This window comes from Macadamia integrifolia, chromosome 5, assembly GCF_013358625.1.
Source record: "Macadamia integrifolia cultivar HAES 741 chromosome 5, SCU_Mint_v3, whole genome shotgun sequence".
Lineage (NCBI taxonomy): Eukaryota > Viridiplantae > Streptophyta > Magnoliopsida > Proteales > Proteaceae > Macadamia > Macadamia integrifolia.
In genome coordinates, this window is record NC_056561.1 from 4,226,137 (window position 1) to 4,249,710 (window position 23,574).

Here is a 23,574-nt window from a genome sequence, read left to right on the forward strand (position 1 = left end):
TGAATGAAAATATATTCAATAAAGTTTAGAATTTCTTCCCATCCCCCCTCCCCAACACCCAAATAAATAGAGGAAAAAACAATGGAAAAAAAAAATAAAAACAATGGAGAAACCTTTATAAAAAATAAATGGCCTATCCCTACAACCAAAACAAATGGATGGAAAACTTAAAAGAAACAAAATGACAGAAGTTGATCGAACCATCTGGATATGGGGATCTACTCGAGACTAGAGGTGTCAATTGATCAGATTCAATTACGTTTGACTAATTTATTTTATTTTATTTTCTTAAGGATGCTACACCACGAGCTAATAAGAACTAAAAAATTCATGCTTCACCAACCACATGACTGCTGGATGATCTATCATTCACCTAATTAAGAAATATTTTACTAACCATTGGCTTCAAAACCCATTTCGTTAAGTATATAGAAAACCTTAGATTTGATACGAAATTTTTTGTTTTCAAAACATCAAACACCTCAGCCAGAACAACTTTTTTTCAAAACAATTTGCTGACCACACTAGGCAAACATTTGTCATCATTCGACGCAACATGGCGCAGTCACAATCTTCCTGTGGAGTTGTCCCTTAATGACATAGTCGTCATGATTTTCTCTTTTCTCTTTTTAAATTGTCAAATGTAGCCGCTTTCAACAAAAGGCTATTATATTGTTAGAACTTGAAAGTCAAAAACCACAAACCAATATTCTTTGTTCACGTATACCGTGTATGATATGCATGCATGGACCAACAACGTACATCTTTTCAAAGCTGTAAACGCGTTCCAAGTATCCACAATTTGATACTACTCGTTCATCTATGAAGCCCTATATAAAGGGTCCAAAACTTCCATTCTTGAATCATCATCATCCACATTTGGAGTAGTAACAAGGAAGCTCAATCGAATTGTTATTTTTTTAAGTTTTGCTGGGTCACTATGGATCATAAGCTTTTTGTTAGAGTTCTTGTGTCTCTCTCTCTTTTCGTTCTTGTTTCTTGGGTGGCTAATGGTGATGGTGCCATATCATCTTGTAACCAAACACCATACCCTCAAGTATGCAATTCCTTCGTTAGCTCTAATCCTCTAGCCACCTCTAAAGGTTTCCGTGATATAGCCCTCTCAGTTACCATGAATCAAGCTCAACAGGCCCATAATCACATTTCATCTATGGACTTGACGTCTTTCGACGAGCTGGCCAAGGCGGCCCATGCCGACTGCGCAGAGCTTTACAATGACACGGTTAGCAAGCTTAATCGTGTATTGTTGTCTAACAGTTATGAAGATACTCAAACATGGCTTAGTGCAGCAGTTGCTAATCACCAGACTTGCCAAAATGGGTTTATGGAGCTCAACAAAGCTTCATTTATGTCTTCCTTACCTTCCATGCTTAGTGACTTCTCTAAGTTGCTTAGCAATTCTCTAGCTGTAAACAAACAAGCAGCTTCAGCACAGTCTAGTAAACCCGGAGGTGCCAGACGCTTGCTTTCTAACGGGTTCCCTTCGTGGGTCTCTGCTGCTGATAGAAAGCTTCTCCAGTCAACAACAGCAGCTTCACAAGCTAATACAGTGGTGGCTGCTGATGGGTCTGGTAATTACAAGACTATCTCTGCAGCTCTGGTCGCTTCATCCAAGCTAAGGAGTGGGACTTCAAGATTTGTTATATATGTGAAGAAAGGTACCTACCAAGAGAACGTTCAGGTTACAAAGTCAATGAAGAATATAATGCTAATAGGAGATGGGATTGGTGCTACCATCGTTACCGGCAGTAAGAACGTCCAAGATGGTTCCACAACTTTCAGTTCGGCCACCGTTGGTAAGTTTCTTTCTTGAAGCTTCATGTAACGTAATTTCACTAATAAACTTTATTCCTCCTATGACTTACATGTGCTATTTCATTTCCTCAGCTGCGGTCGGTGACGGCTTCATCGCCAAGGGCATCACCTTCCAAAATACGGCCGGACCTCAAAAGCACCAAGCAGTTGCATTCCGTTCAGGCTCAGACCTTTCAGTTTTCTATCAGTGTAGCTTCCAAGGATACCAAGACACCTTATATGTCTACTCCCAACGCCAGTTCTACCGTAACTGTGACATCTATGGCACAGTAGACTTCATTTTTGGGGATGCAGCCGTTGTGTTCCAGAACTGCAACATCTATGTGAGAAAACCCATGAGCAACCAAGAGAACACTGTGACGGCTCAAGGGCGGTCTGATCCGAACGAGAACACCGGAATATCAATCCATGATTGCATAATTACAGCTGCTTCGGACTTGAAAGTAGTGCAGAGTTCATTTAAGACTTACTTGGGTCGTCCATGGAAAGAATACTCAAGGACTGTTGTCATGAAGACTTCTCTTGATAGCTTGATCGATCCTGCAGGGTGGCTCGAGTGGAGTGGCAATTTTGCTCTCAGCACTCTTTACTATGGAGAGTACGCGAACACCGGTTCAGGGTCCAGCACAAGTGGTCGAGTGAAGTGGACAGGCTATCATATCATGAGTACTACCGATGCCCAAAAGTTCACGGTGGCAAACTTCTTGGGTGGTGGTTCTTGGATTGGAGCAGCCGGAGTCCCATACACTTCCGGGCTTTAGGTTTATAACTTGTGTGACCAAAAAACATTATCCCTTCCATGGGTTAATTCTAAATTGGAAATTATTTGATTTATAATTTTTTTTATTTACATGAGAATTGACATCTTGAATAGATCCAAGAGTCATCTCTCATGTTTCAAGCAATTGTATTGAATTGTCATATGGTTTGTGTCCAATTCCTTTTGTGTAGAGCTAGCCAATAATGATAATTTCTTTGTATGTTTTTTTGTTTTATTTTTCAATTCCAGTATGTAGGTGACACATACAATTGTTCTGTAGCCATTGGAGAAACAATAGCAATTTCATTAAAAGTATGACTTGTTGGCAAGCAAAAAGCAATTTTTTTGGCATATGAGAAGCATTGGTGTGATCCATTGCCACCTTGTTACCATGAAAAATGGTCAAATTGCTTGGAGGACAGAACTAGGTTTCTGATTCAGACTATATGTTCTTGGGTCAAAACCTAATTTTAGCGGAAAAGTTGTTCTTGGGATCTATGGCTCAGTCCAATTCCAAAAGTTCTCTAAGCTAACGTACAAAGGCCATAATTTTACGCTATTGAATTATTGAATTATGATTTCCAACCCAGTAATTGACTTTCCAATTCGCTTCTAAGAAAGACCAACAAAGGAAAATGCTTTGCTTTCCATGGGGCGAGTCTACAAAGAAAACTTAAATGATAGACCATGACACTTAACAAAAGTGATTTTTAATTTTTAATTCTATACAACCAAACAGCTTCGACTAATTCTCCAACCTTGTCTTTTTCTTCAAAGTAGGAAGTTTGAAAGTTTGGATTCATTAAATTACTACCAATGCAAAAAAGGTCTCCACAGTGGCTGTCCAGTGAGTTAGTTTGATTAATTTGTTAAAAGGGGATTACGTAAAGAGTTAAGACTCTTAACATCTGTTTGTTTGTACATAAATAACGGGTTAGGCCTATTCTATTAAAGCGATTATATTCTATTGCTCGTTACCAAAAAAGACTTACATTCTATTGTTTAACGGATACACTTTAGTTGATTGAATCGATACCTAAGAGCCTAGGTAGGTAGGGTGTCAATTCCATCCCGCTGTGGCTGGCCTGACTGAGTCTTGGCCTGGCTTATTCATTAAACATGTTAGGTTCAAGTCTAACTCGATCAACATTCGGTCATTTTCGATGGAAAGGTGCTACCCAATTGGTGTCTGAACGAGATCGATCGATTAATAACCCTACTCAGATCGACATGTTTAAAGTTCATTTACTCAACCTAACACGTTTAGAGTCTATTTATAGTCCAATTAGAACCATTTAGAGATAAATGTCTCCTTACCCATCTAAAGCCCATTTAGCTCAATTATTGGTTAGGGCTTAAGGGACTAGAAAATTGAGAACGAGGATAAGCTACATACAATGGTGGCGGCCATCTTTGTTTCTTCATCCATCAAGCATATATGAGACATTGTCCAGAAGTATCAGAAAAAATGAAGATAATTAAAGAGTGGATTGTGGAAGATACAGAGAAATTGTAGGGAGATCAGATCAAGAGATGAGACGCTAAAAAAAAAAAAAAGAGACGCTAAGGAAAACTAGGGGTTTTTTTTCCTTTTTCAAAGTATTTATGAAATGGAGAAACAGTTTCACTTTTGTTTCTCTGTTTCTATTCTTTTGCCTTCTAGATGGCAGATGCCCAGTTTGTTTTGTAAGAACAAAAATATGATCCAACATTGCAAAATGTATTTCTACTCTGTTATTCTATTTTTGTTCCCGTGGTAAGAAAGATCATGAAAAACATTCCACGAGAATGTTACCAAATAGAGCTTAAGATTACACATTCTAAAGAAAATTAAGTCATGGAGAAAGATTCTCTTGACCCATAATGTAGAGAATCAAGAGAATCGAGGATCAATATTAATCTCTCCTTATTATAAAGAGTCTGTCACATCCCTTCTAGTCCCATTTAACTGCAATAAAGACAGTGAATCTCTTACTGTAAAGAATGAGAAACTTGATCTTTGAGTCATTAGGTTAGGTATGTACTCATTTTCCAAATTTTGACTGTTTGTTAACAAATACAATTTTTTCAATTTAAAAAACCATCCACCTTTTTTTTTTTTTTCCGCTAAAGGGTTATTTGTATTAAAAAGAAAGAAAAATAAAAAATATATATATATCAGAAAACTAACACCACCACTAGCAACAAGACATGGACACAACACCTAGAAAAAAGAAATACAAGCCTTCAAAAAAGCTGCCTTTTCGAATAAGAACAAGCGTTCAAGATTAAACATTGATCATTTCTTTAAAAGCTTTCGAGTCTAACCATCGACATAAACATTCTCAGAGATATTCTACGTATCCACTACTTTGATTTTCTTTTTTGGGGCTTCATTATCCTCTATAGTATTTGAACATAGAAATTTTCCCCGATGCATCAAATGCTGGTTAAAGCCAGAGTAGCCATTCTTGACCCGATCCATCATCCAACCCGATATGGGTTGGTTCAATCTAGGCAGGCTTAGAAATAGGTGCGAGGCCCTTGAATTTTGGTGATTTGACCGGCAGCCTCTTTGTGATCCAGCTTTCACTTTCTACAATGAGGCCCAGCAAAGTACCTCCATCAACATAAGAAAGAGGGGAATTCAACTAAAATGTACATGTTGACTTTTCTCAACCCTTTCTAGAAAAAAAGAAGACTTCTGAACCCTATAACGAATCAAGTGAACCATTAACCTTAAGTTCTAAACCCCCACCCCTAAAAATAAATTCCTATCAAGCTGCGCGCAAACTACGTTTAAATACATACGAGTACATTAAATGACTGCCTTGCCTCTATAAAAAAAGAAAAAAATCTCACTCATATTGAAGCCTCGTATGCGCTTTCATTGGCACACACAAAGGCACAACACAAGGGCCACAAAGCCTAGCAGCTCGCTTTTGCCCTAAATAATATTTCAATATATTTGAAAATTATATTCTAAAAAATATGAACCATTTCAGTAATCGAGAAGAGCTTTACACATACATGATGACTTATATGGTTGAGATAAGTTAGTCAAATTTGATTCTTCATTCATGTTTGAATAACCATAACAAATTTGGTATAAATTAAAGGAACCCAATTATTGATAGTTGGGTAGTTCTATCAAGTATGTACAAGATTGATTTTGCCTCTCCAAATGAAATAAAATTCTAAAGAGAACACCTCAATTTCTTTATATAAGTTTCACATGCATAACTGAATTTCAAAGTTCAATCTCAAATATTTTTTTTCTGAAGTTGTAAATTAAGACACGCCTTATGAAGTAGTACATTGTTTTGGATCATCACTAACACCTTATCCACTAAATCCCAGCAAGGAAGACAAGAATGATCTGCAACTCAAGCTAACCAATCTAATCTTCTCTTCAAAAACCTTTCATTTCAAATTTCTATCCACTTATTGATAGCTGGGTAGTTCTACCAAGAATGTACAAGATTTCAACAAAAAAAAAAGTATGAACAAGGCTGATTACAGTTAATTTGGGCATGTATATATCAATCAAACTATATGATCCAAACTTTTGAAATTTGGACTTTGGAGTATTCTGCCAAATGCGTCAATGGTTGAAAGCTTAAAGCTGAAACCGTTACTTCGAGTGGCAAAATATTACACGTTTGTCTATAGATTAGGTCAACTATAGTTTTATTTATTTTATTTTATTTTATTTTTTTGAATAAAAACATATTTAGTAAATTTGAGAATTTCTTCTCCCATCCACCTAAAAAAAGTAATAAATAAATAGAAGGAGAAACCTCCATAATAAAATCAATGGCCTATATATCCCTACAGCCGAAACAAGTTAGAAGGAAGATCGAAAAGAAACAAAAGGACAAAGAAGTACCAAACCAGCTGGACACCTAGGCCTACTCGAGACTGGGGGTGTCAATCAATCGGGCTCAATCAAGCATTCAAGCCTAATCGAGCTTGAACAATTTCACCCTTAACCGTGACCACCCATTTAACTAATCAGGCTTAAGTTGGGAAGGCATGATCCTGTTTATAATTGATCGATTCGGATCGACCTTTAATCAAGCTAAGCGGGCCTTAGACCGGCTATTGGGTGTTTAACTCTAAACATTCATGCCTTAAATTAGTTTCTAAAGTAGGGGAATATCGATAAAATGGGCACAGACAGACCTTAAAAATCCCTTAGAATGTATTAAGTTAAGGATATCAAATTGCCTTTGAAATCTTTATATCATACTTTGTAGTGGTGGAAGTCAAGAGTATATTTAACGCGTGTCTCACCAGTCAGGCTAAATGGGTCAGGCTTGTAATCAGTTGTCCCCAATCGAGCGATTAACAAGTATGACACTCACACTGGAAACAAGTCGAATATAAACAAACCAACTTGAAGCCGATATATTTAATGATCGGTCTGAACCATTTTGAGCTTTGAACAACAATTGCGTTCGATTGGACGGACTAAGCCGGGCGTGGAATTGACACCCTCACCCAAGACAACCCAACCAACAGAACAGAGCAACAGTAGGATGATCAAACAATGTGATTGCCCTTTTCCTTTAATAAATATTTCTTATAAATAAATAATATGCTGACCATATTGGTCAAACCAGTTCTTCGATCTCTAATATACATCTGTCATCATTTGACACACGTGACTCAGTGGGGCGCAGTCACAATCTTTTTGTGGAGTTGTGCATTAATGACATAGTCATCACGGGATTCTACCTATACTAAAAGTAGAAAATTATTCTCTTTTATAGATTGTGGTGACGTAAGTCAATTTTGGACGCTATCAACAAAAAGACCACAAGTTGGAACTTGGAAGTCAAAAACCTCAAACAAAACCAACATTCTTTGTTTACGTAAACCGTATATGATATGCATGCATGGACCAACAACGTACAACTTTTCAAAGCTCTAAATCAAAACGCGTTTAGGCATCCACAATTTGGTACTACTCTTTCCCCTATCAAACCCTATATAAAGGGCCCAAAACTTCCATTCTTGAATCATCATCCCCATTTGGAGCAAGTAACTAGTAAGCATAATCGAATAGTTACTTGTTTAAGTTTTGCTGGGTCACTATGGATCATAAGCTTTTTGTTAGGGTTCTGCTTGTAAGTCTCTCTCTTCTTCCATTTATGTCTATGGTGGCTAATGGTGACAGCACCATATCATCTTGTAGCCAAACACCATATCCTCAAATATGTAATTCCTTCGTTACCTCTAGTCCTCTAGTCACCACCAAAGGTTTTCGTGATTTAGCTCTCACTGTCACCATGAACCAAGCTCAACTAGCCCATAATCACATTTCAGCTATGGACTTGAGCTCTTTCGACGAGCCAGCCAAGGCAGCACATGCCGACTGTGCGGAGCTTTACAATGACACGGTTAGCAAGCTTAATCGTGTATTGTTGTCTAACAGTTGGGAAGATACTCAAACATGGCTTAGTGCAGCAGTTGCCAATCACCAGACTTGCCTCAATGGGTTTACGGAGCTCAACAAAGCTTCATTTATGTCTTCCTTACCTTCCATGTTAAGTGACTTCTCAAAGTTGCTGAGTAACTCTCTAGCTGTGAACAAACAGGCAGCTTCAGCAATGTCTGGTAAACCAGGCGGTGCTAGACGCTTGCTTTCTGATGGGTTCCCTTCATGGGTTTCTGTTGCTGATAGAAAGCTTCTCCAGTCAACAATAGCAGCTTCACAAGCTAATATAGTGGTGGCCGCTGATGGGTCTGGTAATTACAAGACCATCTCTGAAGCTCTAACTGCTTCATCCAAGCTAAGGAGTGGGACTTCAAGATTTGTTATATATGTGAAGAAGGGTACCTACCAAGAGAACGTACAGGTTACCAAGTCAATGAAGAATATAATGCTAATAGGAGATGGGATTGGTGCTACCATCGTTACTGGCAGTAAGAACGTCCAAGATGGTTCCACAACTTTCAGTTCGGCCACCGTTGGTAAGTTTCTTTCTTGAAGTTTCATGTAATTTTTTTTTCTATTAGCTTGTGAAGCTATTGTAATAAACTTATTCGTCCTATAACTTATATGTGCTATGTTCATTTCCTCAGCTGCGGTGGGTGACGGCTTCATCGCCAAGGCCATGACCTTCCAAAACACAGCCGGACCTCAGAAGCACCAAGCGGTTGCATTCCGTTCAGGCTCAGACCTTTCAGTTTTCTATCAGTGCAGCTTCCAAGGATACCAAGACACCTTATATGTCTATTCCCAACGCCAGTTCTACCGTAACTGTGACATCTATGGCACAGTAGATTTCATCTTTGGAGATGCTGCTGTCGTGTTCCAAAACTGCAACATCTATGTGAGAAAACCCATGAGCAACCAACAGAACACCGTGACGGCTCAAGGGCGATCTGATCCGAATGAGAACACCGGAATATCGATCCATGATTGCACAATTACAGCTGCTTCTGACTTGAAAGCAGTACAGAGTTCATTTAAGACTTACTTGGGTCGTCCATGGAAGGAATACTCAAGGACTGTTGTCATGAAGACTTCTCTTGATAGCTTGATCGATTCTGCGGGGTGGCTTGAATGGAGTGGCAATTTTGCTCTAAGCACTCTTTACTATGGAGAATACGCAAATACCGGTTCGGGGTCCAGCACAAGTGGTCGAGTGAAGTGGACGGGCTATCATATCATGAGCACCTCCGATGCCCAGAAGTTCACAGTGGCAAACTTCTTGGGTGGTGGTTCTTGGATTGGAGCCGCCGGAGTCCCATACACTTCTGGGCTATAAGCCCACATTAACCCTTCAAAGGGCTAATTCTAAATTATTTGGTTTATTAGTATTATGTTTACATAATTCATACGTTTCATGCAATTGTAATTTACTTGTATTGAATTTGTCATATGGTTTGTGTCCAATTCGTTGTGTAGAGTTAGGCAAAAAATATGATGCCTTTGTTTATTTTTTATTATTATTATTTTTTTTTTCCAATTTGAGTATGTATGCAACACATACAATTGTTTTATAGCCAAAGGAAAATAAAGGCTTAAATATAATTCAATTTCTATTCAATTTCTCTTGCTTAACTTAACCAGTTGGTTAGAATAATAGTATGATTTATTGGAAAATAAAAATTCAATTTTAATTTTCTTTTGACCCCCACATATGAGATGCATTGGGTTAAAACTCAAAAATCTATATAATAATTGGGTTGGGGATCGCTATCTTGTCGTATAGCTACTGCATCAACATGGGGTTCAATCAAGAGAGGCGCATAAGCATCCAGTAGGGGGCAGGGTGTTTTTTTAATCACCTTATGTTAAGGAAAAGGGGCATGTGACCAGATAGCATTCTTTTCCCATTAATAATTTGATTGAAAGATAATAATAATGGGTTTATATTTTCTAAGTAGACTGATAGGGACCAAACCTCTGGCTCTAATTGATGGATGTTAAGGGTAGGTTAAGATTCAGATAAGATTAGTAATGCAATACTAATGCAATATTGCATTACATCAGAAATTATCATCTGTCTAATGCAATACATCAGAAAATTGTATCTTTTTTCTTACATGTGCCATGTTTGGCTATTGAAATAGTGAAAGTCCACAATTGTATTTCGGAAAGTAAAATCGAAGTTTCTTCATCACTTGATGCCTTGGTAAGTATATGTATTAGGGTCAAAAGTAAACTTCCCATTCAGAGATTTATATGAAGGAAACCATGGAGATGACACTCTAAAACATGCCTAGTTGTCAACATTAATAACCAAGAAGGCGTCACTAAGTCACCTACCAACCAAAAGGAAATAATCATACTTTTTTTTTTTGGGTAGAAAAGAAAAAAATTATATTAAGTTCAAACTATAACTACTTAAATCGTGAAAAGTTGCTCCAATAACTGATGATCTAAGTTTCACATTTTGCCTTGATGAGGTGGTGGTGTCTGGATGACTCTTATTGGCCTTGACAACAGGGACGGTAAAGGGAGATGCAGGGTTGGGCCGAATAGAGGAGAGGAAGAAGCAGATAGATCTAGGTTCAGCCCGAGGCCTCAACCCTAATCCCGCCCGACCTAAAGACCAAAAATTCACAGCCTTGACCTATCCTCAAGGTCAGGGTATCTCAGTCCATGCCCTTTTTGGATCTTGGCAAGTTTGGATCAACAGGATCAAACTTGTGCCCATAGCCTAGATTGATGTCCCTACCCCTATGAAATCTTTAAAAAACCCACCCCTTCCTGATGTTCATGAGTGCCCCCTAGTTGACGCCCACACTGGTGTAGGGGCCACGCTATAAAGAAGCGTTTAAATTAGAGTCCACATCCTCTACAACAAGCGGTGAAGTATGATGAGCATCTGGACATGTGCCCCAAGAGATTCCCAACCACCCGATACTCACTGCACTGGTGCAACAAATGCAGACAATTTTCACGCTTTAAATTAAATCTTTGAATTAGCAAACAAAATTTAATTATTAGTAGAAAAGTTTTTACTTTCTTCTCGTTATAAATTTAAATATATTTTATATCCAGAGAGAAGAAACCTCTGTCGTAACATTATCTTACATCAATTGTATTCATTATCTTATATCAATTAATACAATTTAGCTTCATTTCATATGAATAATACTCATACGTGTAATTCCCGCTTTCCACCGTATCACAATGAAAGCAAGTCAAATTGCTTATGGGACAAAACTAGATAGGCAGTATATGTTGTTGAGTCAAATCCTTAAGTTAGACAAATTAAAGGTGTTCTTGGGATATCCATTTCTCCAATTCCAGTAGGTTGCCAACTGTATTCGAAGGCCATTGAATATTGATTTCCAATCCAGCAATTGGGCTTCCAATTCGCTTCTAACAAAGATCAAAAGAAAGGCAAATGCTCCAGTTTTCATAAGGGGACCATTCTCTTTACGCAAGATAGACATAGAACACACCCCAAAGTAGTCAATAATTATGACTTAAACAAAAGTGACTTTATTTTGGCATCTTAATTATGTGGAAAAACTCTTTGTAGCCTTCAATGAAATCCATGTACCACTTTTATTCTCTTATCGTGAATGCATAACCTTCTATAGTGTTTATAACTTTTGAATTCCCATCAAAGTGCCTTTAAGAAAGAGGGGAATTTTAAATGGTGTGATTGAATTATCCAAACCCTAAAATTAAAATGATTATTACCCTAGTTTAACTGTTTAAGTATCAATCATGGTCTTTAAGGTTGTCCTATTCTTTAAGTCTGATATAATTATAAATGTCAGAATAATGCTTTAAACTTATTTTGAAAAAAAATATTCTAAAATTCTTTGAACCATTGGAGAAATCGCAAAGAACTTTAAAGAAGAAAACTATTAGATATATCGTTCACCAATTAAAAATATATTAATAGTGTGACCATAGGCTTCAAAACCCATTTCGTAAGCACATAGAAAACCTTTATATATTAATTTCCAAAACACTTTTACTTACCTACTCTCCAAGAAATTAAGGATTTTATTTGTATGAGACATAACTTGGAACCTACAACTATACATTATTCTTTCTTCATTTAATGCAGGTGGGGGCTCCAAGAACACCAACTTAGAGTTGGTATAAGTCAAAGGCCTTATGTGGGCTTCAAATTCCATCAGCCCATTTTATGCATGCATGGACGACCAACGTACATCTTTTCAAAGCTCCAAAACGCGTTCAAGAGTTCAAAATTGATACAACTCCTCCAACTATTAAGCCCTATATAAAGGCCCCAAAACTTCCATTCTTGAATCATCGAATCTTATTTGAAGTAGTAGACACAAGGAAGCATAATCCAATAGTTACTTGTTTAAATTTTGCTGGGTCATTATGGATCATAAGCTTTTTGTTAGAGTTTTGCTTGTGAGTCTTTCTTCTTGCATTTATTTCTAGGGTGGCTAATGGTGACAGTACCGTATCATCTTGTAGCCAAACACCATACCCTGAAATATGTAATTCCTTCATTACCTCTAATCCTCTACCCACCTCAAAAGGTTTCCGTGATGTAGCTCTTTCAATCACTCTGAAACAAGCTCAACTAGCCCATAATCACATTTCAGCTATGGACTTGAGCTCTTTCGACGAACCGGCCAAGGTAGCACACGCCGACTGTGCAGAGCTATACAACAATACGATTAGCCAACTTAATCGTGTATTATCGTCTAACAGTTTGGAAGATACTCAAACATGGCTTAGTGCAGCAGTTGCTAATCACCAGACTTGCCAAAATGGGTTTATGGAGCTCAACAAAGCTTCATTTATGTCTTCCTTACCTTCCATGCTTAGTGACTTCTCTAAGTTGCTTAGCAATTCTCTAGCTGTAAACAAACAAGCAGCTTCAGCACAGTCTAGTAAACCCGGAGGTGCCAGACGCTTGCTTTCTAATGGGTTCCCTTCGTGGGTCTCTGCTGCTGATAGAAAGCTTCTTCAGTCAACAACAGCAGCTTCACAAGCTAATACAGTGGTGGCTGCTGATGGGTCTGGTAATTACAAGACCATCTCTGAAGCTCTAACTGCTTCATCCAAGCTAAGGAGTGGGACTTCAAGATTTGTTATATATGTGAAGAAGGGTACCTACCAAGAGAACGTTCAGGTTACCAAGACAATGAAGAATATAATGCTAATAGGAGATGGGATTGATGCTACCATCGTTACTGGCAGCAAGAACGTCCAAGATGGTTCCACCACTTTCAGATCTGCCACCGTTGGTAAGTTTTCTTTCTTGAACCCATAGGGTATTATTTTTTTTGTTAAATAAAAACCATGAACTTGATTAAGCTTTATTTCTCCAACGACTTATATGAGCTATTTCATTTCCTCAGCTGCCGTCGGGGACGGTTTCATCGCCAAGGCCATGACCTTTCAAAACACAGCCGGACCTCAAAAGCATCAAGCAGTTGCATTTCGTTCAGGCTCAGATCTTTCAGTTTTCTATCAGTGTAGCTTCAAGGGATACCAAGACACCTTATATGTCTATTCCCAACGCCAATTCTACCGCAACTGCGACATCTATGGCACCGTAGACTTCATTTTTGGAGATGCTGCCGTCGTGTTCCAGAACTGCAACATCTATGTGAGAAAACCCATGAGCAACCAACAGAACACCGTGACGGCTCAAGGGCGGTCTGATCCTAATGAGAACACGGGAATATCTATCCATGATTGCACAATTACAGCTGCCTCCGACTTGAAAGCAGTACAGAGTTCGTTTAAGACTTACTTGGGCCGGCCATGGAAGCAATACTCAAGGACTGTTGTCATGAAGACTTCTCTTGATAGCTTGATTGATCCTGCGGGGTGGCTTGAATGGAGTGGCAATTTTGCTCTAAGCACTCTTTACTATGGAGAATACGCGAATACAGGTTCGGGGTCCAGCACAAGTGGTCGAGTGAAGTGGTCAGGCTATCATATCATGAGCACCACCGATGCCCAGAAGTTCACAGTGGCAAACTTCTTGGGTGGTGGTTCTTGGATTGGAGCCGCCGGAGTTCCATACACTTCTGGGCTATAAGCCTACGTTAAGCCTTCGATGGGCTAATTCTATATTCTTTGATTTATAATTTTTTTTTTCTTTGATCGAAGAGTCATTTCTCATGTTCTATGCAATTGTAATCTACTTGTATTGATTTTTCATGTGGTTTGTGTCCAATTCGTTTTGTGAAGAGCTAGGCAATAAAGATGATTTGTTTGTTTGTTTGTTTATTTTTATTTCTTTTTTTGGTAACCCTATCCAAGGAAAATAATGGCTTGCTTGTATCAAATGGATTTAAGAAAACCAGAAATGGATTTGGGCCTTTACAAACCCAACTCAAAATTCAGGTTAGGCCTGAGTATCCAATTTTTCTGCCCCACTGGTTCCCTAAAAACACAATCCAATTAAAGGCTTGTGAAGAGGAGATCAATTGTTCATGCCTTGCAAAGATTACTAGCAGTTTCCTAAGCCCCAACTACAACTTCATAGTGATTTTGCGGAAGATATATTAAAAGAAGAGGAAAATTACAAGGGAGGAGGGGGAATTGAAGCTCCTCAACCAAGGCCATCCAAGAAACTTAAACAGATCAACAATAGCTACAGCTCAAAAATCCACAGACATAACCCACAATAAATCAATATCAAAGGAAAAGCTGGGGAGCCAGGGGCAGAATTGAACTGGAATGTCTCAGGAACAAAATATCGCGAGGTCCATTTACTTAAACGGGACGGTCATGGTGCAAGGGAAAAAACTGATGAGGCTCAATTAGGCCCAACTGAGCCCGATTAATTAACAACCCTTAGGTTTATCATCCCCCCAACCCCTCCCCCCCTTTTTTTGGTAAATGGAAAATATATTAACACAAAAAAAAAAAAATACAACAAACAAATTTAGACCGCCCATTGACATTGCAGCCATCCTCCATACTGCAAAGACTATGATGTGATGACAAGGAGATTGAACAGAAACATTTGCAAGGATTTCAAACTCAAAGACTTCTTTAATTTGACGCAAATAAGAACCTCACCACCTAATGGGACTCAAATCCTTTGTGGTGAGCGGTGAACAACGGTAAGGATCTAATGATTGAGAGGGTCCCAGCATGCACTCTTACCGTTGGATGCTCACTAACGCTCACTGCCTCTTCGTGGAGGATTTTTGTGTCACCTAATAGGGTAAGGTGTTTTACATCATCACGAAAATCTTTCTAAGAAAATCCCAACAAGAAAGATCAATATGAGTTTAAATGTTAATTTTTCTACACAACACGAAAATCTTTCTAAGAAAATCCCAACAAGAAAGATCAATATGAGTTTAAATGTTAATTTTTCTACACAACCAAATAGCTAGATTGAGATGGGTCATTAAATTTGATGTGGTCATCTATTTAACAATTCCCTACTCATGATTTGAACTACCATGCAATTTTTCCACGTGGTAGAGAAAAGGAAACCATTTATTGATAGTTGATAGTTCTGCCATATTTACGCAAGGTTGATTTTGCATGTGAATTGATGACACGCTAAATTTGATCATAAAAATATCAATAGTATAGTTTCTTGTTTAGTCTATTTAGTAATTCCCCTGTCCCATCTCTTGTTTAGTCTCTTCAGGTTGTTATCTATCGTTCTTGTTTCATTGTCCCTTCTAAGGGACGCCTAGTTTTTGGCTGTTGAGTCATTGGGAAAGTCTTTGCTTCTCTTAGGTTGTTTCTTTAGGAACTCTATTGCTTAATTACCACACTGTGCTTGTAAATTTTATATATTTTTGGGTACTCTATATCTCAACTTTATCACACAATTATTTTAAATTTGGATTTATTATATGGGTTGATTTATCAAGTGAATTGACAAAACATCATCATGTACATATCAATCATTTTTGGGGTACTCTCCATATCAACTACATTTTTTTTTGAGTACCATCTATGTCAACCGTACAACCTCATTAACAAAATTTGAACTTTATTAGATATTCCTTTCTGTTGTTGTTATTATTATTATTATTATTATTATTTTCATTTTTAATACCATTCTGGTGATTAATGGACAATGGGGGAACAGGCAGAAATATCAAGCGGGGTTTCCGGTTTTCATGGGGGTGGGGTGGTCCTTTTGCCCTTATTACCTTTTAGGCTTCCCTCCCCCCCCCCCCCTATCTAACATATATTTGTCATCAATTTTCTCAACCTCAACATTTTGTGGGTCCCGAACAACTTCTCAAGATCTCAACTCTTAATTGTGGTTAAATAAAATAAATTATACAACTATACTTTGAAAGTTTTTGAATTGTATAGTGAATTTTCTTAAATTATGATTGTATTTGGTGTGATTTCTTGAAATGCATTATCGACCTAGAATAATTGTTTATTGAACTTTTTAAAATCTTGATTGTAGTTGATGTGATTTACTGAGATGTATTATCGACTTAGAATAATTGTATAATGAACTTTTTAAAATCATGATTGTATTTGTTGTGATTTATTGAAATGCATTATCGACCTAGGATACATACCAAATTTAGTCCATAGATATCACTATTAAGACAATTGGAAAATTCTGCCATCTAAGAGAAGACCCCGACCTAGTCGCCTACATCAACATCTCTGTGGTCCTGCCGCCAAAATGCTTGTTTCAAAATACAAAGACGTGCGATAGTATCTGTTCCATCCAATTTGTTATCTTAGTGCATCTATCAAAGAAAGCTTGAGGAACAAAACCCAAGTCTTCATCTCTAGCCAAGAGGCCTACTGCTTTGTTTTCTTCTCTGTGCATAATGGAGGACCCTTGAAAGTCCAGCACCATCATCAACCAGGCCAAATGGTTTTGCACATATGGCCCTCAAAATTGTTTTCTAGTTTATTGGTACCTTTCTCACGGAGAACCTACTTTTAAGTACTTTAGGATTCAATTTCTTTCATGGGATCTTACCCTTTAGATTTGGTGATCTAGCAATTCTAATCATTCAATATGGAATCTATGAATAGTTCCCTAGTTGTGCCAAGTGAAAGGTGATCAAACAATTATAATCATTCAATATGGAATCCAAGAATAGTCCACTTAGTTGTGCTAAGTGAAAGGTGATCTAGCAATTATTATAATTAGGAAAGATCTAGAGTCCTCGAGTGTCAAATTTTAAACTCAATTCAATTTCAATCACGTACTCGTTTAAATCTTGAGATCTACCCATTTTCATAATTTCACTCTTAATCCAACCCATGACGTGGTGGATAATTGTGCCATTCATTGGTAATTTTTTTTTTTTTTAACCAAGGTGTCCAGACGAGTTTACACACATTTCGACTCACCCTCAAGGGGACTAGATAAAATGAAAATCATATCTTACCCCAAGGGGTAACTCATGTTGGCAAGGATCAACACCTCATGATTAAAAGATCATAAATTCAACTCTCCTTGGGGCGTTGTCTAAAATGAAAAAGAAAACAAAATAAAATACTTTTGTCTAAGATCAATCTAATGTTTTTTATTCTACACAAGAGGAGCGCAGAAGGGTTTGAAGCCTGAAAGGTAGTATGGTCCTTATGCCTAGATGCAAAGGATACAAAATAAGGCAACATGGCCTTATACCCAGATATAGAGGGGGCAAAATGACAACCTCACCCCTCATAAAAAGTGAAAATTAAACTTTTTTTTTTATTTTTTAATAGGAGGACGGGAGCCACAGAGGGGGTTTGAAGCTTGAAGGCAGTATGGTCCTTGTGCCCAAACATAAAGGAAGCAAAATAAGGTGAGACATAAAGGAGGAAAAATAAGGCAGCATGGCTATTATGCCAGCCACAGGGGGCAAAATGACCAATCCACCCCTCATAAAAAATGAAAATTATTCTCTCCAATTGATGCTTTTCATTGAGCCCCACAATAATGCGCTACACTGCATTTCTTCTCCCACTTTTTCTTTTCTTTCTTAGGAAAACTAAACTGATGGGCATCATCTTTTTCACAGCCTCTTTTCTCTTGACACTCTCTTCGCTTATAACCTGTATGACCCTGGAGCATAAAAGGCATTTTTGGCCCTCAAGGAAAAAGCTTGAGAGCAACGCTGATAATAAAGATCCATTTTAGATGAAAAACATTGTCCACGCTAGAAGGAAAACTGTCTGCTGTGATAATTGAGCCAGTGGTCGTACTGAACCTTACATGAACCAGTCAAGCATTGATGCCACCGTAAAAAGGTCGCTATAGACCAAAGAGAAAACTGCCAATTGTAGGCCAACCCAGACTTCGTCAGTCAATTGGCCTCTTCTTATGTGAGCATCAGAATCTATTGGCCCATTGTCCCTCTTCTTAAGAAGATTGATTGGGAATTCGAAAACACAAACAACCCAATATTCCTTTTTTACGTTCGCATCTTTCCAAACTTCTAGTAAGACACCAATCAACATCTCACACCGTCCATGGGATGTGGGCAATGGTGGTTTCCACACCCCTAGACCGTGTGAGATAGGGTGGAATGGTTACGTGCAAGGGAGGAGATATGGACTCGATTGATCCTACTCACTCCCCTATTAAGCCCTATATAAAGGGTCAAAACTTCCATTCTTGATTCATTGCAATTTGGAGAATCCAATAGTTTACTTATTAAGCTTTGGGTCACTATGGATAATAAGCTTTTTGTTAGAGTTCTAGTGAGTCTCTCTCTTCTTGCATTTGTTTCTTGGGTGGCTAATGGTGACACCATATCATCTTGTACCCAAACACCATACCCTGATATGTGTACTTCCTACATAACCTCTAATTCTCTAGTCACCTCAAAAGGTTTCCATGATGTGGTTCTATCAATCACCATGAACCAAGCTCAGCTAGCCCATAATCACATTTCAGCTATGGACTTGAGCTCTTTCGACAAGCCAGCCAAGGCAGCATGGGCCGACTGTGTGGAGCTCTATAACAACACAGTTAGCCAGCTTAATCGTGTATTATCATCTAACCGTTGGGAAGATACTCAAACATGGCTTAGTGCATCAGTTGCCAATCACCAGACTTGCCAAAATGGGTTTATGGAGCTCAACAAAGCTTCATTTATATCTTCCTTACCTCCCATGTTGACTGATTTCTCTAAGTTGCTCAGTAACTCTTTGGCTGTAAACAAACAGGCAGCTTCAGTAGTGTCTAGTAAACCAGGTGGTGGCAGACGCTTGCTTTCAGATGGGTTCCCTTCATGGGTCTCTGGTGCTGATAGAAAGCTTCTCCAATCAACATCGGCAGCCTCACGAGCTAATATAGTGGTGGCTGCTGATGGGTCTGGTAATTGTAAGACCATATCTGAAGCTGTGTCTGCTTCATCAAAGCTAAGTAGTGGGAGTTCAAGATTTGTTATATATGTGAAGAAGGGTACATACCAAGAGAACGTTCACATTACCCAGTCAAATATAATGCTAATAGGAGATGGGATTGATGCCACCATCGTTACTGGTAGTGAGAATGTCAAAGATGGTTCCACAACTTTCAGATCGGCCACAGTCGGTAAGCTTTCTTTCTTGAAACTTCGAAGTTAATTAATCATAAAGTAGGCCTCTTTTCCTTCTACGGCTTCTTTAATTCTTTGAGATCTTTTGTTTTCCTTTCTCAAAATATCTTTAACAGTCAACCTCCCTAACTATTCTTTCCAGTGTAAAAAAAAAAGCCTCTCATAGTCTCTCTCCCTCTCACTCTCTCTTTTGTTGATCACCTTTCCCCAGCCCTCCAACCATCGAATTGCATCCCCAATTGGTGGGGCATGTAGATACCAAGGCACACGGGATCACGAGTCAGTATGTATTAATTACTCTGACTCATAGTCTTTGAGTCGACACTCTTTAATTCACATGGTGGTAAGACATTCTCCACCTTGGAAAATGGTCCACCCAATTAGGGGTGTCAACCGGTCAGGCTGATCCGATTTTTGTCGGGCTTAATCGGGCTTGAAGACTTTCAAAGACTACATCGTGTCCACCCATTTAACTAATCGGGCTTAGTTATTGAGGGCATGGTATACTTTACATTCGGTCGGTCGGCCTCGGGCTATAATCGGGCAACCTTAATCGGGCTTTAGTCGAGCCTTAACCGGGCTACGGACATGTTTAATGTTAAACGGGTTTTAACCGATTTTTAAATGGACCCTCTTTAAAATGTGAACATGTCTTATATTCTAGCCCACTCATGGAAGTCCAAAAAAATGACAATAAATCAATAAATGATACCAAATATAACCATTATTTAAAATGTGAACATGTCTTTACTTTTTAGTTTTTATTATTTAATTTGGGGGGTAAAATAGAAATTCTACAATCATTAAAGGGTCAGGCCAAGTCGGTACACAATAGGCTGGTCTTGATCGGGCGTTATTTGGTCGGTCTCGGTCCGGCGCCCGACAGTCCAAGTAGCAAAACCGAGACCGACCATTTATGAACGGGTCGGGCTCAAGCCCGACACGTTTAATAAATGGTCCAGGCCGGGCCGATCTATAAACGGTCAGTCCCGATCAGTTTAGTCGGGTCGGGCCACGAATTAACACCCCTACACCCAATGGTCCACCCTAACACCTCAAACAAAATAATAAAAATGATAAAAAATGAAAAAAGAAAAAAAAAAAAAGTGTGAGATGGATTAAGCAATTCTATATCCAAATTTAGTTTTCTTTGGAGTGTTTAAGCACTAATCCTCTCTTATGGGTTACATGTGCTAATATTTTTGTATCCTCAGGTGTTATGGGTAACGGCTTCATCGCCATGGCCATGACCTTCCAAAACACAGCTGGACCTCAAAAGAACCAAGCAGTAGCATTCCGTTCAGGCTCAGACAAATCAGTTTTCTATCAGTGTAGCTTCAAAGGATACCAAGACACCTTATATGTCTACTCCCAACGCCAATTCTACCGCAACTGTGACATCTATGGCACCCAAGACTTCATTTTCGGAGACGCCGCCGTCGTGCTCCAGAGCTGCAACATCTATGTGAGAAAGCCCATGAGCAATCAACAGAACTACGTGACAGCTCAAGGGCGAACTGATCCGAATGAGAACACCGGAATATCGATCCATGGTTGCAGAATTACAGCCGCTTCAGACTTGAAAGCAGTACAGAGTTCGTTTAAGACTTACTTGGGACGGCCATGGATGAAATACTCAAGAACTGTTGTCATGACGAGTTACCTTGATAGCTTGATTGATCCTGCGGGGTGGGCTCAATGGAGTGGTAGTTTTGCTCTAAGCACTCTTTACTTTGGAGAGTACGGGAATACTGGTTCTGGGTCTAGCATTAGTGGTCGAGTGAAGTGGAATGGCTATCATATCATGAGCTCCGCCGATGCCCAGAAGTTCGCAGTTGCTAACTTCTTGGGTGTTTCTTGGATTGCAGCAGCCGGAGTCCCTTACTCTTCCGGGATATAAGCGTATTCCTTGTGTGACTCGAGACATAAATATGTTAAATAAGTCATTTCTCACGTTGAATGCAATCGTACAGATTTAGTCGTTTTGGATTGAATTATCATATGACTTTGGCCAGCTTGTAATTAGTAATCCGTGTGTACTATATGTTCTTATCAGTAAAGCTTGTTTTCTTATTTTATTTTATTTTATTTTTCTTTGAGTAAACTATAATGTATTTCACATCCAATTGTTTTCTAGATAAAAGAAAATAATGGAACTTTCGTATCAACCTATTATATTTTTTTTTTCCCACTAAAAGGTCATAATATATTAAAAAAAATAATGGAAAATAAAAATTGTACAACAAACAAACATAAACAATTAAGTCAATCCTCCACCTTCAATATGACCATCAGTTGGTGAAAATGCAAGAATCCAAAAGAGAACTACATAGAAAATTAGGGAAACCTAAATCTAGAGCTGCCCTGCACATCAAGCTTAAGATCACCTTAGACCGAGAGGGGCCATAGATATAGCAACTTGGTCTGAGCTTTCGAGATAAGCAATGGATTTGGCGAGGTAGTCAGCCAAGGAAAAAATTTCGCTGCTGCCTGGGTTGCAGCCAAGATAATAGAATCCCATGGGCAAATTTAAAAATAGCCACCTTGGGTGAATTTTTTCAACCCTGCCCCTGAGATTCTATTCCCCTGACTGGTACCAGGGGTTGCAGCCAAGGAGCTGCAACCAAGGCAGCAGCCAAGTTTCATTCGCCAGCCATAGTGTTAGCTTCGCGGTAACAATGCAAGATCTTCCACTATCTTTCATAGAAAACTTTGCAGAGACATTCATTGTTGATCAACAAACCAAGGAACACCACCCTTCGATATCATAATTAACAACCACCAACAAGGAATCACACTCCATCTAAATCTTTGAAAGATGAAGATCTCTAACCCTTTGAGAATGCCACTTGCTCTTGCCCTCCCTGGGTTTTCCAAAGAACAACCACAAAACAATAATTTTAACCCAACCAGATGAGGGCTTACACCAGAAAACCTCCACCATATCTTTAGCCCTACTAGGATTGGGATGCTAAGTTCTCTCAAACATAGAAGATCAGCAACCGAAGTCTTTTTCCTCTTAAATTTATGTATTTGTGGGTTTTGGTTAAGCGAGATGAAACTAGGAGTGTCAACCTGTCCGCTTCAGTCAGACAGTAATTGGCTTGTGCATCTTATTAAGGCCCACACCGTGATTGATCGAATGAGCAAACTTAAATATATTTGGGTCAGATATTTCTTGAGAGTTTTTTTTTTTGGTTAATCGAGGTGTTCATGACAGTTTACATAGTTTACGTGCACCTCAACTAATCCTTAGAGAGACTAGCGAGCAACCCAGAGACGATGTTCTAAGCTCAATATGTTGGTTCTCCATGGAGACCAAGGAATAAGGGGTCATCCCACGGCCTGGGTGAAATAGGGACATGTGCCTAGATCCTCACAACCATGGAATAACTCCCTATTTCCCTGGGTTCCATGAAGTGATTTTGCTCTCCGAAGTCGGCATTGTCGGCAGAAGAGAGGAAATCAACTCATTAATCTACTTGCGTAATAGCACCACCTTTAGCAGACACTATAAAGCAAGGGAAAAAAATTAAACAAAGACCTTTTACTCAAATCTGTATCTATGTATATTAGTCCATCCCATGCATGCAATCTCTAATCCAGCAATCCAGCAAAAGATGGATTAGACTCCTAGGAAAAAGAATCCTGGAGGCAAGCACTCCTTTGCTGCCTTTTAGTAGTCATATTAGTTATCATTAAAATCTTGATATAAGATTGAATTCTAAATGGTTTGTCCCTTTTGTATGTAATCCTTGAACTTGTTTTTCCAAGTCTCACATTTTTATCACTTGTTCCATTTTAATATATTTCTTTTATATTATTCATTTAGAAAAAAAAATGTATTTAAGATTAGAGCAAACGTTGAGTACATCGTTAAGGATCCCAACATGTGTCATCCTCTCCCATCTTCCTTTGAAAGGACCCCATTAACCTTTTATATTTAGCTCTGTAATTAGTACATACCGCTAACTTACTGAAATGAAAATTGATATCCTATAGCATGCCCAACCCTCTCCCTCATGATATTTTAGACT

At 38.6% G+C, this 23,574-nt stretch overlaps 4 protein-coding genes across 4 annotated transcripts; all 4 read left to right on the plus strand.

The window, feature by feature from the left end:
• The first annotated feature begins 732 nt into the window (after positions 1-732).
• On the plus strand, positions 733-2,859 carry LOC122079174 (pectinesterase-like). Its single transcript, XM_042645436.1, has 2 exons — positions 733-1,817; positions 1,909-2,859. The coding sequence occupies exons 1-2, from the start codon at positions 941-943 to the stop codon at positions 2,595-2,597; spliced, it is 1,566 nt and encodes a 521-aa protein (XP_042501370.1). The 5' UTR covers positions 733-940; the 3' UTR covers positions 2,598-2,859.
• Positions 2,860-7,617: 4,758 nt separating this feature from the next.
• On the plus strand, positions 7,618-9,633 carry LOC122080166 (pectinesterase-like). Its single transcript, XM_042647072.1, has 2 exons — positions 7,618-8,554; positions 8,666-9,633. The coding sequence occupies exons 1-2, from the start codon at positions 7,675-7,677 to the stop codon at positions 9,352-9,354; spliced, it is 1,569 nt and encodes a 522-aa protein (XP_042503006.1). The 5' UTR covers positions 7,618-7,674; the 3' UTR covers positions 9,355-9,633.
• Positions 9,634-10,512: 879 nt separating this feature from the next.
• LOC122079879 (pectinesterase-like) lies at positions 10,513-14,088 on the plus strand. The gene is made up of 3 exons (XM_042646641.1): positions 10,513-10,601; positions 12,471-13,285; positions 13,400-14,088. The coding sequence occupies exons 1-3, from the start codon at positions 10,513-10,515 to the stop codon at positions 14,086-14,088; spliced, it is 1,593 nt and encodes a 530-aa protein (XP_042502575.1).
• Positions 14,089-18,622: 4,534 nt separating this feature from the next.
• Positions 18,623-21,620, plus strand: LOC122079165 (pectinesterase-like). Its single transcript, XM_042645423.1, has 2 exons — positions 18,623-19,533; positions 20,752-21,620. The coding sequence occupies exons 1-2, from the start codon at positions 18,666-18,668 to the stop codon at positions 21,435-21,437; spliced, it is 1,554 nt and encodes a 517-aa protein (XP_042501357.1). The 5' UTR covers positions 18,623-18,665; the 3' UTR covers positions 21,438-21,620.
• Positions 21,621-23,574: the final 1,954 nt, after the last annotated feature.